We start from the raw sequence: 26,274 nt of genomic DNA on the forward strand, positions 1-26,274 counted from the left end.
GATAATAGACCGTCATCCAACTAAGGGCTAAAGCGGCTATTCAGAAGGCAACGCGAAAACCGTCTGCTGCTGTGGCATAGTTTTGCAATTGCAAATGAACGTTTCGAATTTGGGAGGGAAGGCAAGGGAAAGCGTGGCCGTCTACCAGAGTAAAAATGGGAGGCCAAATGGCGAGCAACCTCTCGAGCTTAGTACACGAACTTCGAGAACGCATAGCGGCAACCTCTTCCACTCCACCCAGCAAAGTCGATGATGATGCATTAGAGATCAGATTTCGCGCCGTGCTTCCTAATCTCCTTCACGCCTACGTCGTCCCCTCTTCGTCTGGTTAGTAACCCTAACTTTCTGTTTGTTTCCCGCGATATTTCCCTTCTGGTTAGTAGAAATTTCCTTTTGGTGATAGAAGTTTAAGCTTAAAGCAATTTGCGTTGCGTGCAGCTAGTGAGAGAGAGGTTATTGCTGTTTTGAAGCTAATTTCTCACACTGCGAGGAATTTTCCCGGTGTCTTTTATCATGGGAAGGCCAGTGCTGTACTGCCGGTGATTGGTAGGATTTTGCCATTCTTTGCAGAACCTGCATTTCGGTGAGTGGGTTTAACATTTCTATCTAAATAATATTTGATAGGGTTTACAATTAACATTATTCCTTTGCTTTGATTAGACAATAACGTCTTCTTCAGGGTAAATTGAAAGAAAATAACTTAGCAAGATTGGGTGTGTAGAAAATTTTTTTAATCGAAATACCAAAAATCTGTTTTCAAATGGAATTCCATAAAGCATTAACACTTTGCATTTAAGAGGCTAGCAATAGTTGGGGTTGCAAATGAAAAAGAGGCCTCTTTTTTATTTTTTTTTTGGCAACTTGCTAAAAACGCCATTCCTGCAATGTAAATCAGTTAATGAGATTGAAAAGAAATAATGATTTAAGAAAGTTTTTATCAGATACTGGTATTTGTATCTTTGATATTATGGCTATAAATGTGTACATAACTCGCTAACCATCTGTTTGAGAATTATCATGTTTCAGCTCACGACATGGAGTTATTTTTGAAACGGTTGGATCTCTATTATCCTTGCTTCGTACTGGCGCGCGAGATGCATACTGTCAATTTTTCATTGATGCCATGTCAGTTGTTGAAGGTAAGAAAGAAAAATCTTTCTTTAAATGTCCCTTTATAAATAGATGTTGTGATCAATTTCTTTAAGTTGGCTTAGGGACCTTAGTTTCTGGCTGTAGCTTTGGGCATATGGACTTCCTTATAATTAGAAATTAGAATAATGAATGCCACCTCTCCAGTCTTGTATCCGTGGTGTTTTTTCTGGTCTTTATAAATTTTATTGGCATGGTATAAATATATTCAAAAGTTTACATTTCTTCACCTGTGTACAGATCTTTTGTATGTGGCATCACTTTCTGCTGAAAAGACAAGCATTTCAAGTTCTGCTGGATTAACTTTGAAATGTTTCTGCAAGTCCTTTACTGGATTTTCTGGAGATCCTACTTGTCTTTGTGATCTTCCTGCAAGTAGTAAACCAATGGATGGTGCTGGCATCTTGATCAACATTATGGACAAAAGGAGGTGGCAACCTTTTGCAACTTGGATAATTAGGCTTCTTAACAAATGCGTTACTGAAGGAACTCTATATGTGGAGGGGCTCATCAATATATCAAGTGTTTTGGCTTCCTGTTCTCTCTTATGCTACGGAGATGCTGACTTGCATATGGTAGGTGGAAACATTTCAATTATTTGTTGACTCTCTCTTGTTGAAGTTATTATATGGTTTCTGGATGTAATTGTTGCACAAATATTGTTATTGGTTTATTTGTGTGTGTACGTGTGCGTATGTGACTATTGTCTGACAGTTGCAATTTTGTGGAAGGCATGTTTTGATTTTGCACGCATCATTGGATCAGTGATAGATAGTGACATCATTCCTCACCAGAATATAATTGAGTCAATAGCCACAATTTTAAGCGAGGACAAAGAAGGGCTTCCTATATTCAGGTATATGCTTAGGCTTAAAGTAGGAGAAGTCTTATTGTTGATCTTGAATGGTGTATTGAGAAAATTACCTTGGTAGGATAATGTCTGAAATAGCATTGCAGTTTTTACAACTGATGCTATTTTTTTTGAGTCTTGATAACAAATCCTTTATGAGAGTGTTATTTCTATGCTATAGCATATTCATTGCAATGTCATGGTTGGTGAATTTAACTTTGATGAAGGTGACATCAATCTAGGGCAGTTTGCAACTATTTCACTGGTTGAATACTTGAATTGTAAATAAGTCTTGAATAAATAGTGCAGTCTACCTGTCATAAAGGTGCTGGCCTACTCTTGCTGTTTTTGATTTTTATATGTTTATGTGGTATCTTTTGTAGATTTCCATGTCTAGTGGAGCTCTGTCTTTGATGAACTATTAATTCCATTGCCATTTACTGAAATTGATATGGACCTTAAGGTAGGCTTGGCTTGGCATCATATTTGTGGGGCAAATTCTAGGTTTGCCAGTTGTACACATTGTTTAGTTCAAATGAATTAGACATATAGAACTCATTTCAAGTGAATTCTAGTTAGAATTCATTTTAAAATGAATTCTTATATTTGGTATGATACAACTTAGAATGTGAATTGAATTGAATTGAATTCCATATAATTCATGTTTGGTATACGTTTATATTTGAAGTTCATTGATCCTTCTTTTCTAAAATTTCCTCAATAAAAAAAATCATTACGTCCTAAACATTATATTGGATAAAATGTATCCTGATTATAGAATTTAAAATTAAGTTATTTTTATTTTTAGAATATCCTTAATATAATAAGTTTTTTTTTTGCTAGGAATAAGTTTACATTAATTATTTGTAAATTATGTTTAATATTTTATTTCAAAATATTTATTTTAAATGTTGTGTGTGTTTTTGCGAGAGAGAGAGAGAGAGAGAGAGAGAGAGAGAGAGAGAGAGAGAGAACCAAACCAATTCAGTTTTTTGGTTTGTTTTTTATTTTCGATTTCGGTTTGGTTAGTTTTTTTGAGAAATTTTAGTTTTTCGATTTAATTCGGTTAATTTAGTGAAAAAACCAAACTAATTGAATTGACTAATAACTATATCATTTTGAGAGCAGCTATATATATATCAATAAATAGCCCCTGCTCCTTTTTCACTTTGTTTATATTGTCTTTCCCTTTCAGTTCATGTCTCTAACCTGGCATTCTTCTTCTTCTTCTTCTTCTTCTTCTTCTTCTTCTTCTTCCATCTATGGGTTTATGCTTCCTGTTTATACACTCAGAGTCACAGATCCACACTCTAGCCTCATCATCCGCAAATTATCTGCTCTCTCTCATGTGTCTCAATTCACCAATAGCCATGGATAAGAACTGTTGTCGTTGAAAATCCCTCCTCATCGTGTGATTGCCATGCTCTAGTGTCCAATGGGTTATTTTAAAAATTTCATGCTATGTGATTGTTGAAAATATCATGCTCTAATGGGTTGTTTTGAAAATTTCATGCTCATGCCATGCAACTGTCATGCCTTGTGATCGTTGAAAATTTCATGCCTTGGTCCTCGACTCTCAGCCTTGACAATCAAACAATCAAGCGCTTCATCCCTCGGTGACTTTCGAGTCTCACCGGATCCAAATCTTCATCTCATGTTGCTCAAGCCTATCGAAATTTGTGTTTTTGTTAACTAACAAGACATGCACTTTGGATTCTTAAGTAGTGGGCGGCAAGGAGGAGCACATAGGAATGCCGACCACTACTTATGCCACTTGTGGTTGAGAGAGAGCGAGTAGCACCTTGTATAGGTTGGGCAGAGCTTGAAGAAGGTAGCCCCTCCCAAAGAAAGCCATTGTGCTCTAGCTTAGCTAGCTAGGGACTCATGGGACAAGAGAACTACCCTTTCTTTTATATTCTATTAAAGAAAAGACCGAGGGTGTTTAGTTAAGGATTGATTGAAAGGAGAGAGAAATGAAGAAGCAAAGTAAGAATTTTAACTTCTTTACCACCTTGTCTACTTAATCAAAGTCTATACTAAAACAAAGATGCGATATGAGGATCATGGAAATGGAGCAAATCCTTCATGATCGGAATCTTTTACCACCTGCTCCCTGGCAGTTCCAAACCAAAATATTAAACTTGTCCATTAATAATGGAGAAAAAACCGTTATAATATCAAGGCTGATAATATTATCTCAAATGAATCGTTGAAAAATAAATTATACCAAACATGAAACTTTTAAAAGCCAATCTTGTAGCATAGAAGCCTAGATTTTCTGTCCTCTCTAATCTATGTCATTCTATACTTGTTAGAAGGGGAGAATATAGTAATTCTATTGGTCAATATATGTGGCACATCATGGCCAATTTTAGAAGGATCCTAATTGGCAGTATAGTTCTACTAAGATTCCTCTTGTTCCATCCACTTCCATTTCTTTAATCTTTATTTATAATATAAAAGAAGAATATTTTATTAAAGGAGAGAAAAAAAAAAAGACAATGAGGTGGATAAGATATGATATCCTTCTCTAAATGAAGGCAATAATTATAAACTAAAAAAATTGAACAGAAATAGTGAAGAAATGCCATCCAATCACATTGAATAACTGTTATACAGTTATCCAAATCTCTTTGAAGTAGAAATCTATACTGAAGTGAACCAGAAAAGGATAACAAAAGCTCTATTTGGTTCCATAATAGCTGCAAATGAGAACTTAAACACTTAAAAAGTTGAGTATATTGTCTTGCCAAATAATTCATAGTGGTGCAATACACCAATGTCATAATCTTTTGGTCTTTTTCCTTACATCATAAGTTCTAAATTTTGCTTGCATAAAGCTCTCTAATGCCTTCGACATAGCTAACTTTATGCCAAAATATGGCAAAGCATCAATATATATAAATAAGTAGTACGATGAAGAAAAAGGATGAGACTTAGGGCTTGTTTAGCATTGTTGTTGGAGTTGCTGCTTAGAAAATTACTTTTTTAAATATACTAGTTAGAGAGTATTAAAAATAATTTAAAATTAAATTTGATAAGTTTAATCATAAGAATACTAAAATAATAAATTAACTTTTTCCCAACATCTAAAATGGTTGTTTTTTTTTTTTTTTCTTGAAAAGCAGTTTTGGCTCTCCAACTATAATCCCAAACAGGCACTTAGATTCATTCCCCTTTAGCACATATTTATGTGTCAGGAAACAAATGCTACATTACTTCTCCATATTTATATTTTTTTCCTTTCTATTACTTCTTTATAAAATCGATGACCATTCATCAATTTTTTTTCCCTTGCACTTAGGGCAACACTAAAGGGCATAAGGGGCCTAGATCATTTGATAGGTCAATATCTAAATCTGTAATTATCACTTTCTTGTTGCTTATTATGTGTTGTATGCTAGCATCAAATTTCTTTTGCCCTTATTATCCTTGTTTTTTATTAATATATGAACTGTGAGCTAGTAGTGACCTTCAGCACCTATATATTGTTTACGTGGCATGACATTTTTTCCTTCCATTTCTTTGGTGGGGTGCGTTCAGTGTGGAGCTTTACTTTGCATTACCTACTTGCAAGCTTCTAAAGAAATCATCCAACAATTACCTCAATTAAATTTGGCTTCCATTGCAGAAACATGATGTATGATTCCTCCATTGGTGGTTGCCTTACTGCATTGCATTCTAGTTGTCCTGATGATGTCGTAAAATTAACAGCTGCACATCTAATGAATGTTCTTCCTTTGTCAATGTACAGAACCAAAAGCCAGGAGCTTAAGGTTAGAAGTTAAGCTAGTTCTACTTTACATATTTTGCAAGCTTTTGGTCTTTTTTTTTTTTGGTTGATTAGTGTAGCTTATTTATTTAGAGATTGAAAGTTGCTAGGTTGTGTTCATGTTTCATTTTCTTTTTACCCAGGAGGCTTTGTGCATTGCTTACAAACGGATTGCTAGAACTTGCCCCCCTCATATTTGGAAGCCAGAGTGTCTGATACGTATGCTTTGTTTTCAAGAACCCTACTCTTCCTTGATTGATTGCCTTCATGTAACTCTCTTAATCCTTGGTCCTGAGCGGGTTGGAGGGAGGGTGATAACTAATGGTAATGTGTGTTTACCAGCATCATCTGAAGTATCAATTGAGAAGTTGAGGGTTGGAGAAAAGAGGCATGTTCAGGATATAGATAATATCAAGTTCAAACGCCAAAAGGTAGATGGAGATATTATGGCTTTTGCTGCTAATGTTTCGGCGGAGAGTAAGCCTACTCATATAGTTAGCTTTGAAAAAGAAGACGAAGAATATGCAGATTATATGCATACATCTCTTCTTTCATTTCTTGAACTTCTGAAACCTCCTTCTGTGAGACTTGAATCTTTAAGGCCTCATGTAGCATTGACAGCTCTTAGCATGCTTTGTATTGCTTTCTGTAGATACCAAATGACCAGTATCTCACTCTCCATCATCCAGCAAATGTGTTCATGGATCCCATGGATATGTGAGCAGGTACCTTGATTTGTGTAGTTATCAAACCTATGACCAATCACTTTCTCAATGGTGATTGAGGTTTTCTTCTTGTAGGCAAATCTTGGAGGTTCAATCACACTAAACATTTCCATCTATTTGGAAGGAATTCGCAGCATATTGCTCATGCAAAGTAAGAACATAAACTTACTCTTTCATTTATGGTACCAAACTTTCAATTGGAATCTAGGATTTCTTGATGATTAGCTGGTTTCTTGAAAAACTCTATGAATGACTATTTGTAGTTATTTTTCCCAATTATTTTTTGACATTTTCTTATTCTTCTGAATAAAGGATAGTGATTTTCTTTAAATTTGGTGTTTCTTTCTATTAAATCCTTACAAATTTCCTAGGAAAAAACTTCAATGGTAAGTTGAAATCGTTGATGGGTTTGTTGGTTATAAATATCAAATGGCAAAGATTCTCGGTAATTTATCTTGTTCTGTTATGCATATTTAACCATAAAATCAAGAAAACTAGGGACATTTATTGTATATAATTGTGGATTTTTCATATGAATCAATTACTCTTGAAGTAACTACTGTTTCCTATCTTTATCATTTTTCATTTTGAAAAACTTGTTTAGTTCTCTTGTTGGGAAAAAAGTTGGATGACCATTGTAGATTCATAAAAATATTCATGTATCACATATTTATTAAATTATTTGTAACAAGAATTAGTTATGAATTGATGGAAAATTTTGGAAGTTAATCCTTGATTGTGGGATGATTAGGAGAATTGGTCAAGTGGCCTCAAAGTAGGGCTCATCGATAAGGAGCATGTATCTTTTGTTCGACCTTTCCTAATGGAATGGGCTTGAATGCAATCCATAAATCTTTGAAGATATACTGAACCTCGATTTTACTTTTTTAATACTTGTAAAATTTACCCATCCAAGATTTGCCACATGGCATATAATCAATAGTTCTCTAAGCTATCACTTCCATTATAAATATCTATGCTTCCTCTGATGATGGATCTTTTTTTGGGGACATGTTTTTCGGATCTCTCTTTATCTCCCCTCATATTCTATTACTAAAGTTTCCTACTAGCCTTATTGTCATTCTACATAACAGTATTCCACTCATATGCCTACTAGCATCTCTTTGACAAAATCTACAAGCATTTTTCATTCCCTCAACACATGTTACCTCCCTATTTACTTCTTCACTTGTGTTACTTTGAGTGAAAAATGATATATCTTTCATAAAGGGTTGAATACAAATTTATATACACTTGCTCCTATAATCAAGCTAACTAAATAGGAAAGTATACAAACTTTGTCCCAATGATTATGCTAATTGATTTGAATATCTACTGACTGACTTTCTATTTTATAACACTCCCCCTAAAGCTAAAGTATGGAGGTTAATTATACATAGCTCGAAGATAGTCCAATGGCATAAGAGATTAGGAAATTCATATTTTTCTATTCTAGAAAGGTTATATCCTAATTTGTTTAAGAATTGCGATTCATATTAATTAGTTTGTGATGTTTGTGAATTTGCTAAACATACAAGACAGTCTTACCCTTCCATAAATAATAAAAATTTGGTTCCTTTTATGACTATTCATTTTGATGTGTAGGGACCTACTTAAATAGTTTTTTGGTTTGGTTATAAATATTATGTCACTTTTATTGACTGTTGCACTTGGTTGACATGGGTTTATTTGATGGAAGCAAGAAGTGAAGTGTTTTTTCGCTTTCAGCAGTTTCACAAAATGATTTGTGCACAGTTTGATGCTAAGGTTAGAATCTTAACTGATAATGACACAGAATATGTTAATGGTGGTTTTTGTGCTTATTTGGATTCAAATGGTATAATGCATGAAAATAGTTGTGTCAATACTGGCGAACAAAATGAGGTGTCTGAAAAAAAAAAGAAGAAATTGATTGAAGGTGTCTCAATCTCTTATGTTTACTGTGAATCTTCCAATACCTTTGTTGGAATCTCAATCCTTACATTAAATGGATTATTATTTCTTTCTCCTTATGTATATCTTGTTTTCTATTTGTATTGGTTTCCATTAAATTAGGTTTCCTTGTGTTATAGAAGTCTACCTTGTAAACAGTTTTGCATAGAGAAGGTTTCCTAGTTTGTAAGGATTCCTAACTAGTATATCTAATGTAGTGTTCTTTGCATATAAATACCTATGTACTGTCAATTGAAATTAATGAGAAAAAAACAACTTTTCCTTCATGGTATTAGAAAAAAACAACTACGGGAGTAGCTTGAACAATTGCTCCTGAAAGTTTTTATTTTTTTCTCTTCCCTTGTTTTTGTCCGAAACTACTGTACCCTAGGAGAGTCCACTAGAGTTACTATAGTGTCTCACTGCCGGCCTCTAAAGGAGACCCAGGTGCTAATCGGCCTTCCTTGAAAGTCCGGTGATGGGACTTGGAGCGAGTGGCCTTCACGCACCACTTTTGCTTTCTGGCCCCTGTTCGACGTGCTGGCACATCATTGCATGTGTGCTATCCTCCGGCAATGTCCGGCAGCCGCGCTTCATTTCCCAGCATCGCCTCGAATTGGTGATTCCATTCCTGTGGGTGATTGTTTAGTTTGGGGTATTTTTTGGATCTCCAAGGTTTAAGATCTTCTGGGCAGTTTAGTTTTTTGAACAACTTCAGTTTTTGTTTCAAAGAATCCTTCTGTTACCAAGTTTTAGTGTGTTTATTTGTTGATTGGGTAGTGTTAGTATTTGTTTTGTTGATAATTATTAAGTCTGCTTTGTTGAAAATTAGAACAAAATTTTATTATTTTATCTAATGGCAGACAATAAGGTTATTGTGTCTGATGTGATTCCGGTAATGACTAAGATTACGGAATATAAACTTAATGGTTTAAATTATCTAGAATGGAGTAAGACTGTAAGGATTTATTTGCGAAGCATTGATAAGGATGATCGCCTTGCTAAGGATTTACCCAATGATGATACAAGGCAGGCTTGGCTCAGGGAGGATGCTCGATTCACAGTGAGGTAATTAATCTAATTAATCACTGCGAATTTGTTAAAGAATTAATGGATTTCTTGGATTTTCTGTATTCCGGTAAAGGAAATATTTTTCGAATTTATGATGTATTCCGATAAAGGAACTTGTTACTCTCCCATTGGAAAAGAAGCCGGTTGGATGCAAATGGGTGTTCAATGTGAAGCATAGAGTGGATGGTTCAATTGAGAGGTATAAGGCTAGGCTGGTAGCAAATGACTTCACACAGACATATGGGGTAGATTACCAAGAAACCTTTGCTCCTATTGCTAAAATGAACACTATCAGAATTTTCCTGTCGTGTGCAGCAAATCTTTAGTGGGACTTGCAGCAGTTTGATGTAAAAAATTCCTTTCTACATGGTGACTTAGAAGAAGAAGTGTATATGAAAATTCCTCCAGGGTTTGAGAATGAGAAGACCAGAGGGAAAGTTTGCAGATTGAAGAAGGTTTTGTAGGGTCTAAACTAGTCACCTAAAGCATGGTTTGACAGGTTCAGTAAGGCGATGATTTCCTTTGGATATTGCCAAAGCAACGCTGATCACACATTGTTTATGAGATACTGTAGGGGCAAAATCACACTATTTATTGTTTATATGGATGATATTGTGGTAACTAGTGATGGTAAGGAAGAAATGACTTATCTAAAGGACCGTTTAGCACAGGAGTTTGAAATCAAAGATTTGGGAAGGCTAAAGTACTTTCTTGGAATAGAGGTTGTCAGATCAGGTAAAAAAATCTTTATTTCTCAAAGGAAGTACATTCTGGATTTGTTAGAAGAAATAGGAATGCTGGGCTGTAAACCAGCAGACTCTCCCATTGAGGCAAATCATAAATTGCAAGCTGGAGTTGGAAAATTAGTAGATTTAGGGAGACATCAGAGGTTGGTTGGCGAATTGATTTATCTTTCGCACACTAGACCAGACATAGCATATGCAGTGGCTTTAGTGAGCCAGTATATGCATGATCCTTGTGAATCTCATTTGGGGACTGTTTTTCACATCTTGTGATACTTAAAATCTGCACTTGGAAAAGGACTTCTTTTCTCAAAGCATAGTCACCTTCAGATTAAGGCCTCTGCAGATGCAGATTAGGCTGAATCTCTTGATTATAGAAGATCAACAGGTTACTGTACATTTATTGGTGGTAATTTAGTCACCTGGAGAAGTAAGAAGCAAAATGTGACGGCTAGATCCAGTGCAGAGGCTGAAATCAGAGTAATGGCTTAAAGTATCTGTGAGTTATTGTGGTTACGGAAGTTGGAGGAATTAAAACTGATGAAAGCTAATGGTTTGTCCTTGTTTTGTAATAACAATGCTGCCATCAGTATAGTTTACAATCTAGTTCAGCACGATCGGATCAAGCGCATAGAGATTGACAGACATTTCATAAAAGAAAAATTGTGGATGGTTCGATAAGTGTCTCTGACATTGGTTCAAAAGACCAGTTAGCTGATGTGTTCATTAAGGGATTAAGTTGTAAGGTGTTTTATACCTTAGTTTGTAAGTTGGGAATGTGCAGCATACATGAACCAACTTGAGGGGGAGTGCTAGAATCCCTTAATTAGTGCATTAGCTGTAAATTAGATTGTAAATTAGGGATATTTGTATTTATTAGCTCTTATTATTTTCCTATTTAGGTTCTCGCCTTTGTGTATAAATTAGAATCATTGTAAATCAATTGATTTGAGTGAAATAGATACAGAAATTTTCAATCCTCTGATTTCAACAGTAGTTTTCCTTGAAAATTGAATGTTAAGTGAGAAAAGAATAGTTTTTGATCAGCCAATTTCAGTTGTACATTGTTGGGTTTTTATCGAATAATTTTAGAAGGTGCTTTTTAGTCAATTTATATCTTAACCTCCAAAATTTTAATTTTTTATCTATATTTATGCAGTTATTCTTTGACTCATGGAGCTATCTTTTCAATTAGGAAATTTGCTATTGGAGGACAAGCTTTTAAAACTTAAGGGCGATGATGTGAATCTTATGCACATGTTACTAAAGCTTCCATGGACTCATTCTCATATGGTTGCTGGACCACATCCTCCATGGAAAGCAAAATGTACTTCTGTCAAGGTTGTGCCTATGTTAGGCAATAGTTTGAAAACAGAAAGTGTTCTGGAAGTCCTAGATTTGGGTCTTCATGATGATGCTGAAGATGTGAGACTTGAAGCTGTCATTTCTATGCCAATGATTGTCTTGTGGTCTGGTCTTGGAGTACTTGCACAAATGTTCGAAAGGCTAGAGTAAGTGAACTGTTGAAGATTGTCTATCTATTTTTGCTACATACATAAATAATTAGTTGTTACATTATTGTAATTTTGTGAGTGTAATTGCTAAGGGTTTGGTATTAGACTATCAGTATCACTTGATGTGTTTTCAGATCTAGATCAAAATAGGGAAAAGTTTGAACACAATGGAAAACCAAATGATCAGAGTGGTTAGGGAAATGTTCAAATGTGATGAAAAACAAAATGACCAGAACAGTAAGGGAAATGGTCAAATGTGATGAAAACCAAATGACTAGAGCAGCTAGAATTGCAGTAGTCTGACCAGTGCAGGTGGGCATTTAAGTTGTTTGATTTTTGCTCTGACGTTTTAAACTACTGAAGGCCAGTTCAGTGTAGGTTGGGCTGTTTAAAGTAGTCTGATTTTCGGGTTGGATCTGTGTAGGTAATCTGATTTTGGGCAACCTGGCAGCATTAGACTTGCCATGTCATCATCATTTTGAGGGAAAAAAAATCATTCAATGTGCGGAGATATCTTGAACATGTGGCCTAGCTCTTGTAGCATAGCATAAGATGGCAATAGGGGAAACTTTGCACCACTACAGCTGCTGTGTTATAGTGGAGAAAGCATCTTTATTTAACCATTTCTTACAATTGCAATTATTTGTTCTGCATTTTGTGTATCTTTTGTTGTATATTTCTGCTTGAACCTTAAATTTAAGATTTCTAAACTAATCATATGTATCAATATCATTGAATGAGTTCATTTTGTCCCTTATTGTTGACAATAAATGTGTCTCAATTATCAAAACATTATCTATTTCCTTTTTTCTTTGGTAGTATGTAATTCATTTTTTTGTGGAATGTTAATGTTTTCGAAGATCAAAACTTTTATATTATTTTTAAAAGAAAATGTAACATGGTGTAGTTTGATTGTATTTATCTTTAAAATTCAGTTATGAAATTTAGTAAGATTGATCGATTTTAATAAATGTTTGACATTCACTAAATAATTTTTTTTTAGTTCTGCTTTAACGCTAATGCTTGGACTGTCTTCTTAGTTCTTCAATTCAATGACCAAGTTGGTTTTGGCAGCATTGATTTTGAGTTGAAAACTTTGTTCACAAAAATACAGGACCTTGTTTTAGGAGACCGGTTTATCAAAAAAATTGTGTTTTAAGTGCTATATTGTTGATTGGGAAAAGCAGTCAAATTCAGCAATTTAATTTTATTGATGTACAGCTAGATTTGGGAATAAATGCTTGAGTCTATAATATGCTTATCAGCACGACAGCCTAAGAGAACTGATTTGGTTGTCTAGAAACTCAGAAACAAAGGTGGAGTATAATATAACAATACTTGTTTTATGTCCACTCTCTTTTACCTAAATTGATTGATAAAATGGTAAGTTTAATACATATATCTCTGAGCTATCATCCATTTGTCTAAAATATCTCTGCTGTCAAGTAAACATGTATTTGGAGCTAAAATTGGGAGGATAATGTGAATTTTGTGTTGGGTTGGATTATACAAATATGTGGGTCAGCATGTGTCCTTGCAACATATGTGATTATGTAGGTCAGCGATGCTCTCACTGTATTTACTGTTATGCAGACCAAATTTTGTTTATTTGCATTGAATTGTTTAGTTGCATTGAAATATTTATTTTAGGGAAGGGAAAGATACTGCTTATTGCATGTATACATATGGTATGTAGGCATTGACGTGTGTGTGTGTGTGTGTGTGTTTCGTGCTTGTATTTACACATTCAAAAGATTTAAAATTTATTCCATACTATTTTTTGGTGGATGAATTCAAATGAGGAGGTTGGACATAATTTTAGTTTGAATGAAAGTTAGCATGAATGCATGAATGTGGATGAGAGCTAATTTTTGGTAGATTTGAAATTGTCTTTTTATGGCTATTTCAAAGCGATCCTCAAATAAGATTTTTATTCGCGTTCTTGAATTGAACATAGATTCATCAATCTCATCAATCAAAGAAAACCTATAGAATATCAAATCCAAATTTCAAATTTCACATCCCTTCATCTAAACATCCGGTATTGATTGATACTTACTGCAAAGTCCATTATATTAAGTTCTCAAATTTGTTGAAGTTAAAACAAAATCCTGCCTCAAATTACTTTTGATTCTAATGGCACAGCCTGTTTGTTTCTTCTTGATTTCTGTTCTCTTTGCTTCTCTTTAATTTTTTTTTTCTGGGCACATAAAACTTTTCAATATATCTTATTCAATCAAAACTTGTACAACTGAGCGAAAAATGAATCATACATCAGGATTACTCATGATCCTTTTGTTGGCTATTGCATATTTTACTGGTCTACTTGATCCTTGATCAGCAATCATGCTTTTTCAGATGTGTGGTTTGGTGCATTACAATCATATGCCCAAAACTACCTTTTCTTTGAGTTGCTCACTCTCTTTCTTGTTTAGCAATTCATAATTTGTGACACCTATGGTGTTTAAGCTTTACATGTGTTTGTTGTGATTCAAAATTTTTTTGAAGTTTTAAGATGTGATCCTTGAAATTTCATCAATTCAAACTTAATCATACTTTTACTGGATTGTTCATAAAGAATTGAAATTTGGTGAGCTCTTGTGGGAAGCTAATTGTGTTTTGGATTGTGCATCAACAAAAAGGGATAGGAAGAGGTGCCAAGAGGGGATGGGAATAGTTTAATAGGAGATGTACATCAACCAAGTGTTTTAGTCATTTTTAGTCTATATACAATTAATAGGTTGTGGCCTTAGCAAAGCAGGCTGTGGAAATAGTCCCACCTTTTGCCATGTCACTTATTTTCCCACAGTTTGTCATTACTTGTCATTGCATATCCTATGCCATTAGGTATTTTTCAATGAAGTTTTTTTATTTTCCACATTACTATCTTTTTTTTTTTTCCTTTTTTTTTGAGAATTTAAGAACTTGAATCACTTACTTCTACTGGATGTTACTCATGGTTATATTTTCTTCTGTTGAAGTCATGGTTACATTAAAGAACTAAATATTTCAGTTCTGGCATGAGTTCTAATAAGTTTTAGCTGCCTTTCTTGGGTGTGCAGGCTTGCAAACTGTTCTGTCTAACTGGCTATTTTCACTTCTCTAAAGTACAATATAATTGTCAGGTCTCACTTATACTTTAATTATAAGTGTAGTTATTGAATGATGGTCAGGGTTTAGTGCTTCATCATGAGTCAGTGTTCTAGACCATGATGCTTGTGTGGAAAGACTAAAGAAAATAGCAAGTGATTATAGTGTTGGGAATCTCACAATAAACATATATATTTTGCCATGCAACTTTGTGAGTTGGGTTGGAGTTTACAGCCCTATCAAAGAGTAGCAGACAGCCTAATGATGTGAAAGAAGGATTCCTTTAATTATCCTTTATTTGATGGGACAGGGCTTCAATGATGTTATAGGAAGTCAGTTGATAGTTTATTCCTATTTAGGTACTATACCTATAGGTCTTTATTCCTAATTAGTTCTTCCTAATTAGATTGCATGGTTTGTGTATATAATTTTGTACTCTTTCAGTTTGAATGTATTTAAATACCTTTTCTCTTCAAGTGAAAGTGAAAGTATTGTCCGATGTAAAAAATTTGTGAATGGCATATTTACACAAAAAAGCATGTATAATAATGCTATTTGCCTCTAGTTTTTCAATTTAAGTTGATTGCTCACAAAATAAAGAAGTCCTGTTGTCAATTTAAGGTTGCCTATGCAGAGTCAAGTTTCTTCTTTATCGGTTACTGTTAGTTACAGGGGACTATTTTTTGATTATGCCATTCCTTTTCATTTGCATCAGTATTGGATACTTATTTTTAAGAATCCTGAACACCTTATGTTAGCACAGAAGTAAGATGCTCATAAGATATTATTTCTGAGCCAAGTTTGCAAAACTTGCACTTGTAGTTAAATCAATACAATGACTTGCAACTTGACGGTCTGTTTAATTATCATCTCTCAACTTACAGGTTCTTGGAAAGAGAGGAGCATGAGAGAATTAAGAAAATCATTCCCTTTGCTCTTGGTATTTTGTCATGCTTATATGGATGTTGCAGTAGTATTGATGGTCTAGATAGGGGTGAATGCAAGTTATTTTTGGATTTCAATAATGAGAAACACAGTCAGACAGATTACTTGCTGCAAGGATTCTGGTGCTTACGGTGTGACAGAAGCATTGTGCCAAATCATGAGGTATACTCTAAAATAATGCAACTGCCTGTTACGCAAAGTAGAGAAGTTGGTTTGAATTGTGATTTCTTTCATCTCCAATCCTTCTTCTTTAAACTTCTTTATGATGATTCCTTGGAAGAGGTTCAAGTTGGCTGTGCAAGAATTATTCAACGTGTTCTTGTACATGGTACTACGGATATTCTAATTAAGACAAGATTTGAATGGATTAGATGTGTTGAATTTTTACTAGTCAATGCAAAGAAGGCTGTAAGGGAAGCATTTTGCACCCAGATAAGTTCGTTCCTGGATGATTCTGTATTAAGTTGTTTATTTTCAGATGGGGATTTGTCAAGTAAAACTAAAGAACAGAAATTTTTAGATATAATGAAACATGCTTTGGAGGCAGCTAAGGACCCACAAATCTTTGAGACTCTTTTGGAATCTACTGCACAAATTATGATTGCAGTTGATATCTCCAGTCAACTTTTCTTGTATTCTCTTATCTTGTTGGTTGATCAACTTGATAATCCATACGTGACTGTAAGAATGAGTGCATCAAGGCTAATACACAAATCTTGCTTTTTCCATCTCAAAGGGGGATTTGAGCTAATCCTTTCAAAAGTTGTTCATATCCGAAATGAACTCTTTGATTATCTAACTATGAGTCTCGCAAGTCGTCCACAAATGGTCAGAGAGTTTGCAGAAGCTGTATTTGGCATTGAGACTAAAGAGCTTGTTGAAAAAATGATTCCCACAGTTCTTCCAAAGCTTGTTGTGTCTCGGCAGGATAATGAGAAAGCAGTTAATGCATTATTGGAGTTAGCCAAGTGTGTGAACACTGATATGGTGCCATTGATTGTTAATTGGCTACCTAAAGTGCTCGCTTTTGCCCTTCATCGGTCAGATAGACAGGAGTTATTCTCTACCTTGCAGTTTTACCATGATCAGACTGGTTCTGATAACCAAGAAATATTTGCAGCAGCACTACCTGCACTTTTAGATGAACTTGTATGCTTTCTAGATGGTGCTGATTCAATGGAGATAAACCAAAGGTATAAGCCTCTGAACTTGCTTTTGAGAATTTGAAGTAAATATGGAATTCAGTGTGCATCAGAATGTGTAATATATTTGTGCCTGTTGCAGATGCGTTCTTGTTTGGGGCAAAGGGTCATTTTTGTGTGCTCCTTAGTGCATTGAGTCCAAAACTTCTAAACCTGTCCATTTTTTGCATATGCCCTAAATTTAATGCTTTTGTTTGAGCGAACTAGTTTTATTATCCAAAGATAGCAAACTAGTTTTATTATCCAGAGGTTTAAACTGTTGAGTTTCACAAATCTGCAGCATTTTACATCAATTATTGAGTTGATCTTGCAAATTTCTATGGTTATCTTAGGCTACAAGGATACTTGTTATGCTGTGCCAGTTCTGGATTGGGAGTGAAAGAGTTTGCAGGTTTGAGGCCTGAAATCAGCCATTTCATGCAAAAGTATTGAAGGGTGAAAGTGAAGCTTGTTATAGTGTTTTAGGACCACTTTAATTGATCATAATTTCATGATGGCTTTTGCTTTCTTTCACTCGTTTTTCTAATGTTGTGCTAGGAATCGAGTCATAAATATCTTTAGCTGAGATATGAGAACATTGTTTTTGTTCTCTCTCTCTCTCTCTCGGTTACTCATTGACAATCACAAATGTTGCCAAGTTTTCATTGGCCATTCTCCCAATTATCATAATCTTCTTTCCCTATGCAGGTTATCACAAGTTCCTGAGATGATAAAAGAAATTGCCAGAGTTCTGACAGGTGCAGAAGATCTTCCATGCTTTTTGAGGAATCATTTTGTTGGTTTGCTTAACAGTATTGATAGAAAAATGCTTCATTCAGAGGATTTTTCGCTACAGAAACAAGCTTTACAACGTATTAAGATGCTGATTGAAATGATGGGCGTTCAACTTAATACTTATGTCCCAAAACTAATGGTTATTCTCATGCATGCCATTGATAAAGAATCTCTGCAAAGTGAGGGTCTCTCTGTCTTGCATTTTTTCATTATGCAATTGGCAAACAAATCACCATCTAGCACTAAACATGTAATATCTCAAGTTTTTGCTGCACTTATTCCCATCTTGGAAAGATATAAAGAAAACTCTTCTATGCATTTAAACAAAGTTGTGAAAATTTTGGAAGAACTTGTATTAAATAACAGAATTATCTTGAAGCAGCATATTCATGAGTTCCCTCCATTACCTAGTATTCCTGCACTAGTAGAAGTAAACAAAGTTATCCAGGAAGCGCGTGGCTCAATGACTCTGAGGGATCAATTGCGAGATGTTATTGATGGTTTGAACCATGAGAACCTGAATGTGAGGTATATGGTAGCATGTGAGTTGAGCAAGTTACTCAACTTGAGAAGGGAAGATATTACAGCTTTGATCACCGGCGAAGTTGCTGCGGATATGGATGTTTTGAGCTTTTTGATCACGTCCCTGCTAAGAGGATGTGCAGAAGAATCAAGGACTGTGGTGGGACAGCGGCTGAAGTTGGTTTGTGCTGATAGTCTTGGAGCCTTGGGTGCAGTTGACCCTGCCAAGGTGAAGGGTTTTTCATGTCAACGCTTTAAAATTGAATGTTCAGATGATGACCTTATCTTTGAGTTGATCCATAAACATTTAGCTAGGGCTTTTAGAGCGTCACCTGATACCGTTGTTCAAGACTCAGCTGCATTGGCAATACAGGAACTGCTAAAGATTGCAGGCTGTGAGGCATCTTTAGATGAGAATGTTACTGCTTCTTCACAATCACTGAAGGAGAAGAGTACTGAAAATAGTAGTGGGATGAATAATAGGGGTCAAAGATTGTGGGACCGGTTCTCTAACTATGTCAAAGAGATAATAGCTCCTTGCTTAACTTCTAGATTTCAGCTTCCAAATGTAGCTGATTCGGCATCAGCTGGCCCAATTTACCGCCCTTCTATGTCATTCAGGAGATGGATTTTTTTTTGGATTAAAAAACTGACTGCACATGCAACTGGATCTCGTGCGAGCATATTTAATGCTTGTCGAGGTATAGTGCGTCATGATATGCAAATAGCAATTTATTTGCTGCCTTATTTAGTTTTAAATGCTGTTTGTCATGGTACAGAGGAGGCACGCCTTGGGATAGCTGAAGAAATCCTATCTGTTCTTGATGCTGCTGCCTCAGAGAATAGTGGCGCTACAGTTCATGTTATCACTGGTGGCCAAAGTGAAGTTTGCATTCAAGCTGTGTTCACACTCCTTGATAATCTTGGCCAATGGGTGGATGATGTTGAGCAAGAATTGGCTCTTTTCCAATCTTTCCAGTCATCAGGTTCTAAAAAGCAAGCATCTAGATCCAAAGATCAAAGTTCAACTTCTTTGACTGATCAGGATCAACTGCTTACACAATGTAAATATGTTTCGGAGCTTTTGACTGCAATTCCAAAGCTAACCCTTGCTAGGGCCTCCCATAGGTGTCAAGCTTATGCAAGGTCTTTGATGTACTTTGAGTCTCATGTTCGTGAAAAGTCTGGCTCCTTTAACCCTGCAGCTGAGAGAAGTGGCATTTTTGAGGATGAAGATGTTTCCTATCTGATGGAAATATACAGCTGTCTAGATGAACCTGATGGTCTATCTGGCTTGGCATGTTTACGTAAATCATTAAGCTTACAGGACCAGCTCTTAATAAACAAAAAGGCAGGAAATTGGGCTGAAGTTTTGACTTTTTGTGAGCAAGCTTTGCAGATGGAGCCCACTTCAGCTCAGAGGCACTCGGATGTTCTTAACTGTCTACTGAATATGTGCCACCTTCAGGCTGTAGTCACTCATGTGGATGGTTTAATATCTAGGATTTCTAGATATAAGAAAACATGGTGCATGCAAGGTGTGCAGGCAGCATGGAGGCTTGGGAAGTGGGATTTGATGGATGAGTACATTAGCGGGGCTGATGAAGAAGGTATAGTATGCAGTGGCTCTGAGAGTAACGCTTCCTTTGATATGGATGTTGCAAAGATTCTCCAGGTTATGATGAAAAGGGATCAGTTCTTAGTTGCTGAGAAGATTGCAATGTCAAAGCAAGCTCTGATTGCTCCTCTTGCTGCTGCGGGCATGGATTCTTACATGCGGGCTTACCCATTTATTGTGAAACTTCACTTGCTAAGGGAGTTGGAAGACTTCCATAATTTTCTTGGTGATGACTCTTTCTTGGAGAAAACATTTCATCTGGGTAATATGGAATTTGCAAAATTGTTGGATAACTGGGAAAATCGGCTCAGATTTACGCAGCCATCTCTTTGGGCAAGAGAGCCACTTTTAGCCTTCCGGAGATTGGTATTTGGTGCTAGTGGTCTCGGTGCTCAAGTTGGGAACTGCTGGCTTCAGTATGCAAAGCTCTGTCGCTTGGCTGGTCATTATGAGACAGCAAATCGAGCTATTCTTGAAGCCCAGGCTTCAGGTGCACCTAATGTTCACGTGGAGAAGGCCAAACTTTTGTGGAGTACTAGGAGATCTGATGGTGCTATTGCAGAGTTGCAACAAGCTCTCTTGCACATGCCTGAGAAGGTTTTAGGCTCTGCCGCAAGGTCATCAATTACTAGTCTTTCATTGGTTCCACTGAATCCCCAAGCTGCACTTTGTGACACTCAAGCCACAAATGAGAATCAAGATATTGCAAAGACTCTCCTCCTATATACCAGATGGATTCATTACACGGGACAAAAGCAGAAAGAAGATGTCATAGCACTTTATTCAAGGGTGAGGGAACTGCAGCCAAAGTGGGATAAGGGATTCTTCTATTTAGCCAAGTATTGTGATGAGGTACTGGTTGATGCCAGGAAACGTCAAGAAGACAATTCTGAACTAGGTCCCAGACTAGTGCCATTGGCTTCTGCTGTTGTTTCTTCTGCCAATAGTGAGAAGCGTTGGTGGCATTATGTACCTGATGTGCTATTATTCTATGCTAAGGGGCTTCATAAGGGTCACAAGAATCTCTTTCAAGCCCTTCCAAGGTTGCTAACCTTGTGGTTTGACTTTGGGAGCATTTATCAGAGATGCAGCTCATCTTCAGGTGAAGATTTGAAAAAGGTTCATGAGAAGGTACCTTAACGTTTGGGATGTGCAATACTATTTTACATTGTACTTTTCTTGGCATTGAAAACCTTTCTCATGATCTTAAATTTTCCTTTTATCTTTTGCAGGTAATGAGCATTATGCGAGGCTGTTTGAAGGATTTGCCAACATATCAGTGGTTAACAGTGTTACCTCAATTGGTCTCTAGAGTGTGCCACCAGAATGAAGAAATTGTTAAATTGGTCAAACGCATTATCACCTGTGTCCTCCGGCAATACCCACAACAAGCTTTGTGGATTATGGCAGCTGTCTCTAAATCAACAGTCCCTTCAAGACGAGAGGCAGCTGCAGCAATCATACAAGAAGCTAAAAAAGGGTTCAGCCAAGGAAACAGTGGGAGCAATTTGTTTGTTCAGTTTGCTAGCCTGATTGATCATCTGATAAAATTGTGCTTCCACCCAGGACAGCCAAAAGCAAAGACAATTAATATATCAACTGAATTCAGCTCCTTGAAACGGATGATGCCACTGGGAATTATTATGCCAATTCAACAATCTCTTACCGCTAGTTTGCCGACCTATAATATCAGTCTAACTGACTCTCTCACCTCTGATATCTTTTCTGCCTCAGATCTTCCAACAATTTCAGGAATTTCTGATGAGGCTGAGATTCTTTCTTCTCTTCAACGACCCAAGAAAGTATGTGATGTAGAACTAGTTTATTACTATTGACAATAAAATTATTGAGAATTAGTTTCTCTCCCTTGTTCTTGAGAATGTGTTTCTCTACTCCCTTTGATCCTTGAGAATTTTTTTCTCTCGGTCTAATTTTCATGGTTCTACATCAGTATGTTCTTTTATGCCATTTGTTTCTGAAAAAGATGCTTCACTATGCGGGGCCTTTTTTTTATTTTTGTTTTATATGTGCATGTTCCTCTACTTATTTCCTCTTAGATACATGATTTATGACCAATTGGTTTATGCTTCATAACATGGCCCAAAGATGCAGTCCACAGCCAGCTCAGGATTTTGTTTGAGATGACCCTGAAATTTTAAAAGGTCTTCCTCACTTTTGAAAAGAAACTTCTTTCTCAAAAGTTATTTCACAATGATACCCCTGTGATTTTCATTTTGATGAATACCATAACTAGTTCTCTTGAATGGCTTCACATGTTTGTAGGTCGCATCAAACAGAATAGATTAAGTGTCCATTCTGTTCACTGGATAACTATCTTGATCAATTGAGTTGGTCATAAAGCTCCAATTATGCTTCTAAATTTAGATAGTTTTGAATCCCATATCATTTTGCTTTCTTGGCATAGATCTTTTCTGTGCATAACATGAATTTAGTTAGTCAATCTATATCCATGACCTTAAGGAAGGGAACTTTCTGATAGTCCACCTTGTAATACGTTGCATATCATTTTTGTAAATGCTGACCTGTTACACATATGCAGATTGTTCTGTTGGGTAGTGATGGTATTGAACGTCCATTTCTCTGCAAACCCAAGGATGACCTTAGGAAAGATGCTCGTATGATGGAGTTCAATGCAATTATTTCACAATGATACCCCTGTGATTTTCATTTTGATGAATACCATAACTAGTTCTCTTGAATGGCTTCACATGTTTGTAGGTCGCATCAAACAGAATAGATTAAGTGTCCATTCTGTTCGCTGGATAACTATCTTGATCAATTGAGTTGGTCATAAAGCTCCAATTATGCTTCTAAATTTAGATAGTTTTGAATCCCATATCATTTTGCTTTCTTGGCATAGATCTTTTCTGTGCATAACATGAATTTAGTTAGTCAATCTATATCCATGACCTTAAGGAAGGGAACTTTCTGATAGTCCACCTTATGTCGTTGCATATCATTTTTGTAAATGCTGACCTGTTACACATATGCAGATTGTTCTGTTGGGTAGTGATGGTATTGAACGTCCATTTCTCTGCAAACCCAAGGATGACCTTAGGAAAGATGCTCGTATGATGGAGTTCAATGCAATGATCAACAGGTTGTTATCAAAGTATCCTGAAAGCCGCCGAAGGAAACTCTATGTCCGTACTTTTGCAGTGATTCCTCTAACAGAAGATTGTGGTATGGTTGAATGGGTGCCTCACACTCGCGGCCTGCGCCATATTCTTCAAGACCTTTACATAAGCTGTGGAAAATTTGATAGGCAGAAGACTAATCCTCAAATTAAACGGATTTATGATCAATGCCAAGGTAAAATGCCAGAAGATGAGATGCTGAAAAACAAGATCCTTCCGATGTTCCCTCCCGTTTTCCACAAATGGTTCTTGACCACTTTTTCGGAGCCAGCTGCTTGGTTTAGGGCGAGGGTTGCTTATGCGCACACTACTGCAGTTTGGTCAATGGTTGGGCACATTGTGGGGCTAGGAGACCGCCATGGTGAAAACATTCTCTTTGACTCTACTACTGGTGATTGTGTTCATGTAGATTTCAGTTGCCTATTTGACAAAGGCTTGCAGTTGGAGAAGCCTGAACTGGTGCCTTTTAGGCTAACCCAGGTAACATTTATTTTGCAATTTTAGAGTAGCCTCTAAATTTATGCACACACACACCCACACACACACAGGCACACACAGACACACACACACACACACACACACACACACACTCTCCAATAGTATATCTACCCAAGTGATCTTTAAAAATATATTCAAGGCTAAATTAAAATACCAAATTGCCAATAGCATAGCTACAGTATCTTTTATTGATTTTCTAGTTTTGGATTATTGCTTGTTGCATGTGGTTTTTTCAAACCTTTTATTATTATTATTATTATTATTATTATTATTATTATTATTATTATTATTATTATTATTATCCTGCAGAACATGATTGATGGTATGGGCATCACTGGATATGAAGGCATCTTCTTACGGGTGTGCGAAATCACACTTTCAGTACTGAGGGCTCACAGAGAGACTTTGATGAGTGTTCTTGAAACTTTTATTCATGATCCGCTTGTGGAGTGGACAAAATCTCATAAATCCAGTGGGGTGGAAGTTCAAAACCCACATGCACAGGTTACCATCTTTAGAATTTACCTGTCATTGATGTATTGAATTTGTTTTTATTTATGTAGGGGATCTAGACAATCTCTTGGTTGCTCAGTTCACTTGGCTAGGAAAATCTTAGAGCCAATATTTCTAACCATATGCTTTGGTTTCAACCAAGTGATTTGATTTCTGTCTAATTGTCAATGTGTGTTGTGTTGAGTATTGCAGCGAGCCATTAATAATATTGAAGCAAGGTTGCAAGGAGTAGTTGTTGGTGTTGGAGCAGCACCCTCTTTACCTCTAGCTGTGGAAGGTCAAGCTCGCCGCTTAATTGCTGAAGCTGTGTCACACAAGAATCTTGGAAAGATGTATATATGGTGGATGCCGTGGTTTTAGAAGTTCTTACAGGAACAATTTAGGTCAGGTAAGGTGTGTCATTTTCTTTGACTCGCCTAGTTTTGAAGGGATCTGTATCTGCCTTGCCATTTTTGTTATATATATGATCACGAAACTTTGCCCTTATGACAACTTCAAATTGAGTAAAAATCAGTGAATTCGTTATATGGTTACAAAAAATCAATCAGATCACATTGGACCAATATGTTAGAATGTTAATTGAAATGCTAACAAGACAGTTAAATTTCTTTTTTTTTTTGACGTTTTTAGTTCCATTTGACACAAACTTAGACACTTTAAACTTTGAAATGTATTTTCTCTCTAATCTACATTTCCTCTTCCCTTTTCTTAAGTTTTGAGTTCTCCGTCTCTGCCTCATAACTCAATTGTCAAATGGTCTCCGCCACTTGCTGGTTTGTTTAAACTGAACATGGATGCTTCTTTTGTTGGATGCTCTTTCGGTGCTGCATATGATTTTTTGTTGAGAAATGCTTTGGGTATCCACTTGATGGTGGGGCTGTTGTTTTTTCGTGCTCAGTACCTCGTGGCGGAAGGTCTGGGTCTAAGGGCAGTGATTAAATTTGCGATTGATAGAAGTCTTGACCAGTGTTCTATAGAGACTGATGCTCTGCATGACCCTTGCATTCTTCCGCTCCTTACCTCGTTCCTTGGGAAGTGGAAGCAATCATTCATGAAATCAAATTGCTATTAATTGCTCATCCTCTTATTTCTGTTGTATGTGTCCCCAGAACTGCAAATTCTTGCACGGACTGGGTGGCTTCTAATATTCGAAAAGGTTGGATGTTACCTGGCTGGATTTCAAATCCTCCAAGTAGTTCAAGTGCTCTCTTACAAAAGGATATGTTGTAATTTGCCTTTCATGAATGAATTCATTTCTGATAAAAAAAAAAAAAAAAAAAGAAAAAAGTTAACATTTGGGTCAATTTGAATTATAATAAAAGGTTTAACAACTCATCAGCATCTTGATTTATATTTTCTGCAATATTTGGGCCAAAGAGTTGTCTGAGTGATTTGATTGCAGCTATCTGGCATGTTCGGTAAATTTTACGTGTCAAATTGGAAAGGTGACTTTGAAATTAGATTTTTGTTGGGAAGGAATGGATCTAGGATTTCAAAGGGAGCAAATCTTGTATGCTGCATGAACTTCCAAAGATTTGCTAGTGTTTAATATTTCTAACTGGATGCCATTGAAATCCCTAAGGCCTCTCGACTGCATTGAGGACCAATTTTTAGTTGTATATCTTTCATGTGATATGGTAGTCTCCCAGCATTAAAATTATGAAAAGTATATATTCCAAGCAGGTTTATCGTACGTGTATATTGGTGAATACAGATAGGGTAAGCATTTGGTAAACCAAGCTGAATAGAATTAAATTTTCTACTAATCAAATTTTTTTATTGATTCTAAAAGAATTGATTAAACTGAATTAAAATTGAAAAAAAAAAAAAATTTAACTGAAATAGAAAATAATCAGTTGGTTATCGATTATAATCGAATTAATTAAAAAAATATAATATATATTTTATATAATAAAATAATTAATTATAAGAAAATATATTTATAATTTTTTATTTAAAAAAATAATAAATATAATTTATTAGTAATAAAAGAATAATTATAAATTAAATATTTATTAATAAAAGTAAAAAATGATAATTATAAATAATATATTATTAATAAAATTATAATAAATATATTAATTAAATTAAATTTCATTATTTCAGCTAGCTTAATTGTTAAATTAAAGATAGCTAAACAAATATTAAAAACTAAAAATTTTTAAAATTATTAAATGAAAATTAAATAGAATTAAATT

The 26,274-nt window shown here is 35.7% G+C and overlaps 1 protein-coding gene across 3 annotated transcripts; it reads left to right on the forward strand.

The window, feature by feature from the left end:
• LOC110653950 (serine/threonine-protein kinase ATR) lies at positions 1-24,689 on the forward strand. Of its 3 annotated transcripts, XM_021809767.2 has the most exons (15): positions 4-327; positions 439-583; positions 1,027-1,139; positions 1,390-1,724; positions 1,881-2,005; positions 5,631-5,775; positions 5,915-6,496; positions 6,572-6,647; positions 11,438-11,753; positions 15,731-16,984; positions 17,681-21,038; positions 21,140-21,709; positions 22,922-23,545; positions 23,873-24,067; positions 24,269-24,689. In XM_021809767.2, exons 1-15 carry the CDS (start codon positions 156-158, stop codon positions 24,434-24,436), a joined length of 8,178 nt encoding a protein of 2,725 aa, XP_021665459.2. In that variant the 5' UTR covers positions 4-155; the 3' UTR covers positions 24,437-24,689. The 3 variants fall into 3 exon arrangements, with proteins under 3 accessions (XP_058002260.1, XP_058002257.1, XP_021665459.2); XM_058146277.1 differs by lacking the exons at positions 22,922-23,545; positions 23,873-24,067; positions 24,269-24,689 and adding an exon at positions 22,468-22,593 and having other exon boundaries at positions 1-327; positions 17,681-18,990; positions 19,069-21,038; XM_058146274.1 differs by lacking the exons at positions 22,922-23,545; positions 23,873-24,067; positions 24,269-24,689 and adding an exon at positions 22,468-22,593 and having other exon boundaries at positions 1-327.
• Positions 24,690-26,274: the final 1,585 nt, after the last annotated feature.

Source organism: Hevea brasiliensis, chromosome 1 (genome assembly GCF_030052815.1).
Source record: "Hevea brasiliensis isolate MT/VB/25A 57/8 chromosome 1, ASM3005281v1, whole genome shotgun sequence".
Classification (NCBI taxonomy): Eukaryota; Viridiplantae; Streptophyta; class Magnoliopsida; order Malpighiales; family Euphorbiaceae; genus Hevea; species Hevea brasiliensis.

Coding starts and splice junctions, on each gene's coding strand:
- LOC110653950 (XM_021809767.2), top strand. CDS start 156: ATGGGAGGCCAAATGGCGAGCAACCTCTCGAGCTTAGTACACGAACTT. Junction 2,006..5,630: donor GAAGGGCTTCCTATATTCAG/GTATATGCTTAG, acceptor CTTCCATTGCAG/AAACATGATGTATGATTCCT. Junction 24,068..24,268: donor TTCAAAACCCACATGCACAG/GTTACCATCTTT, acceptor TGAGTATTGCAG/CGAGCCATTAATAATATTGA.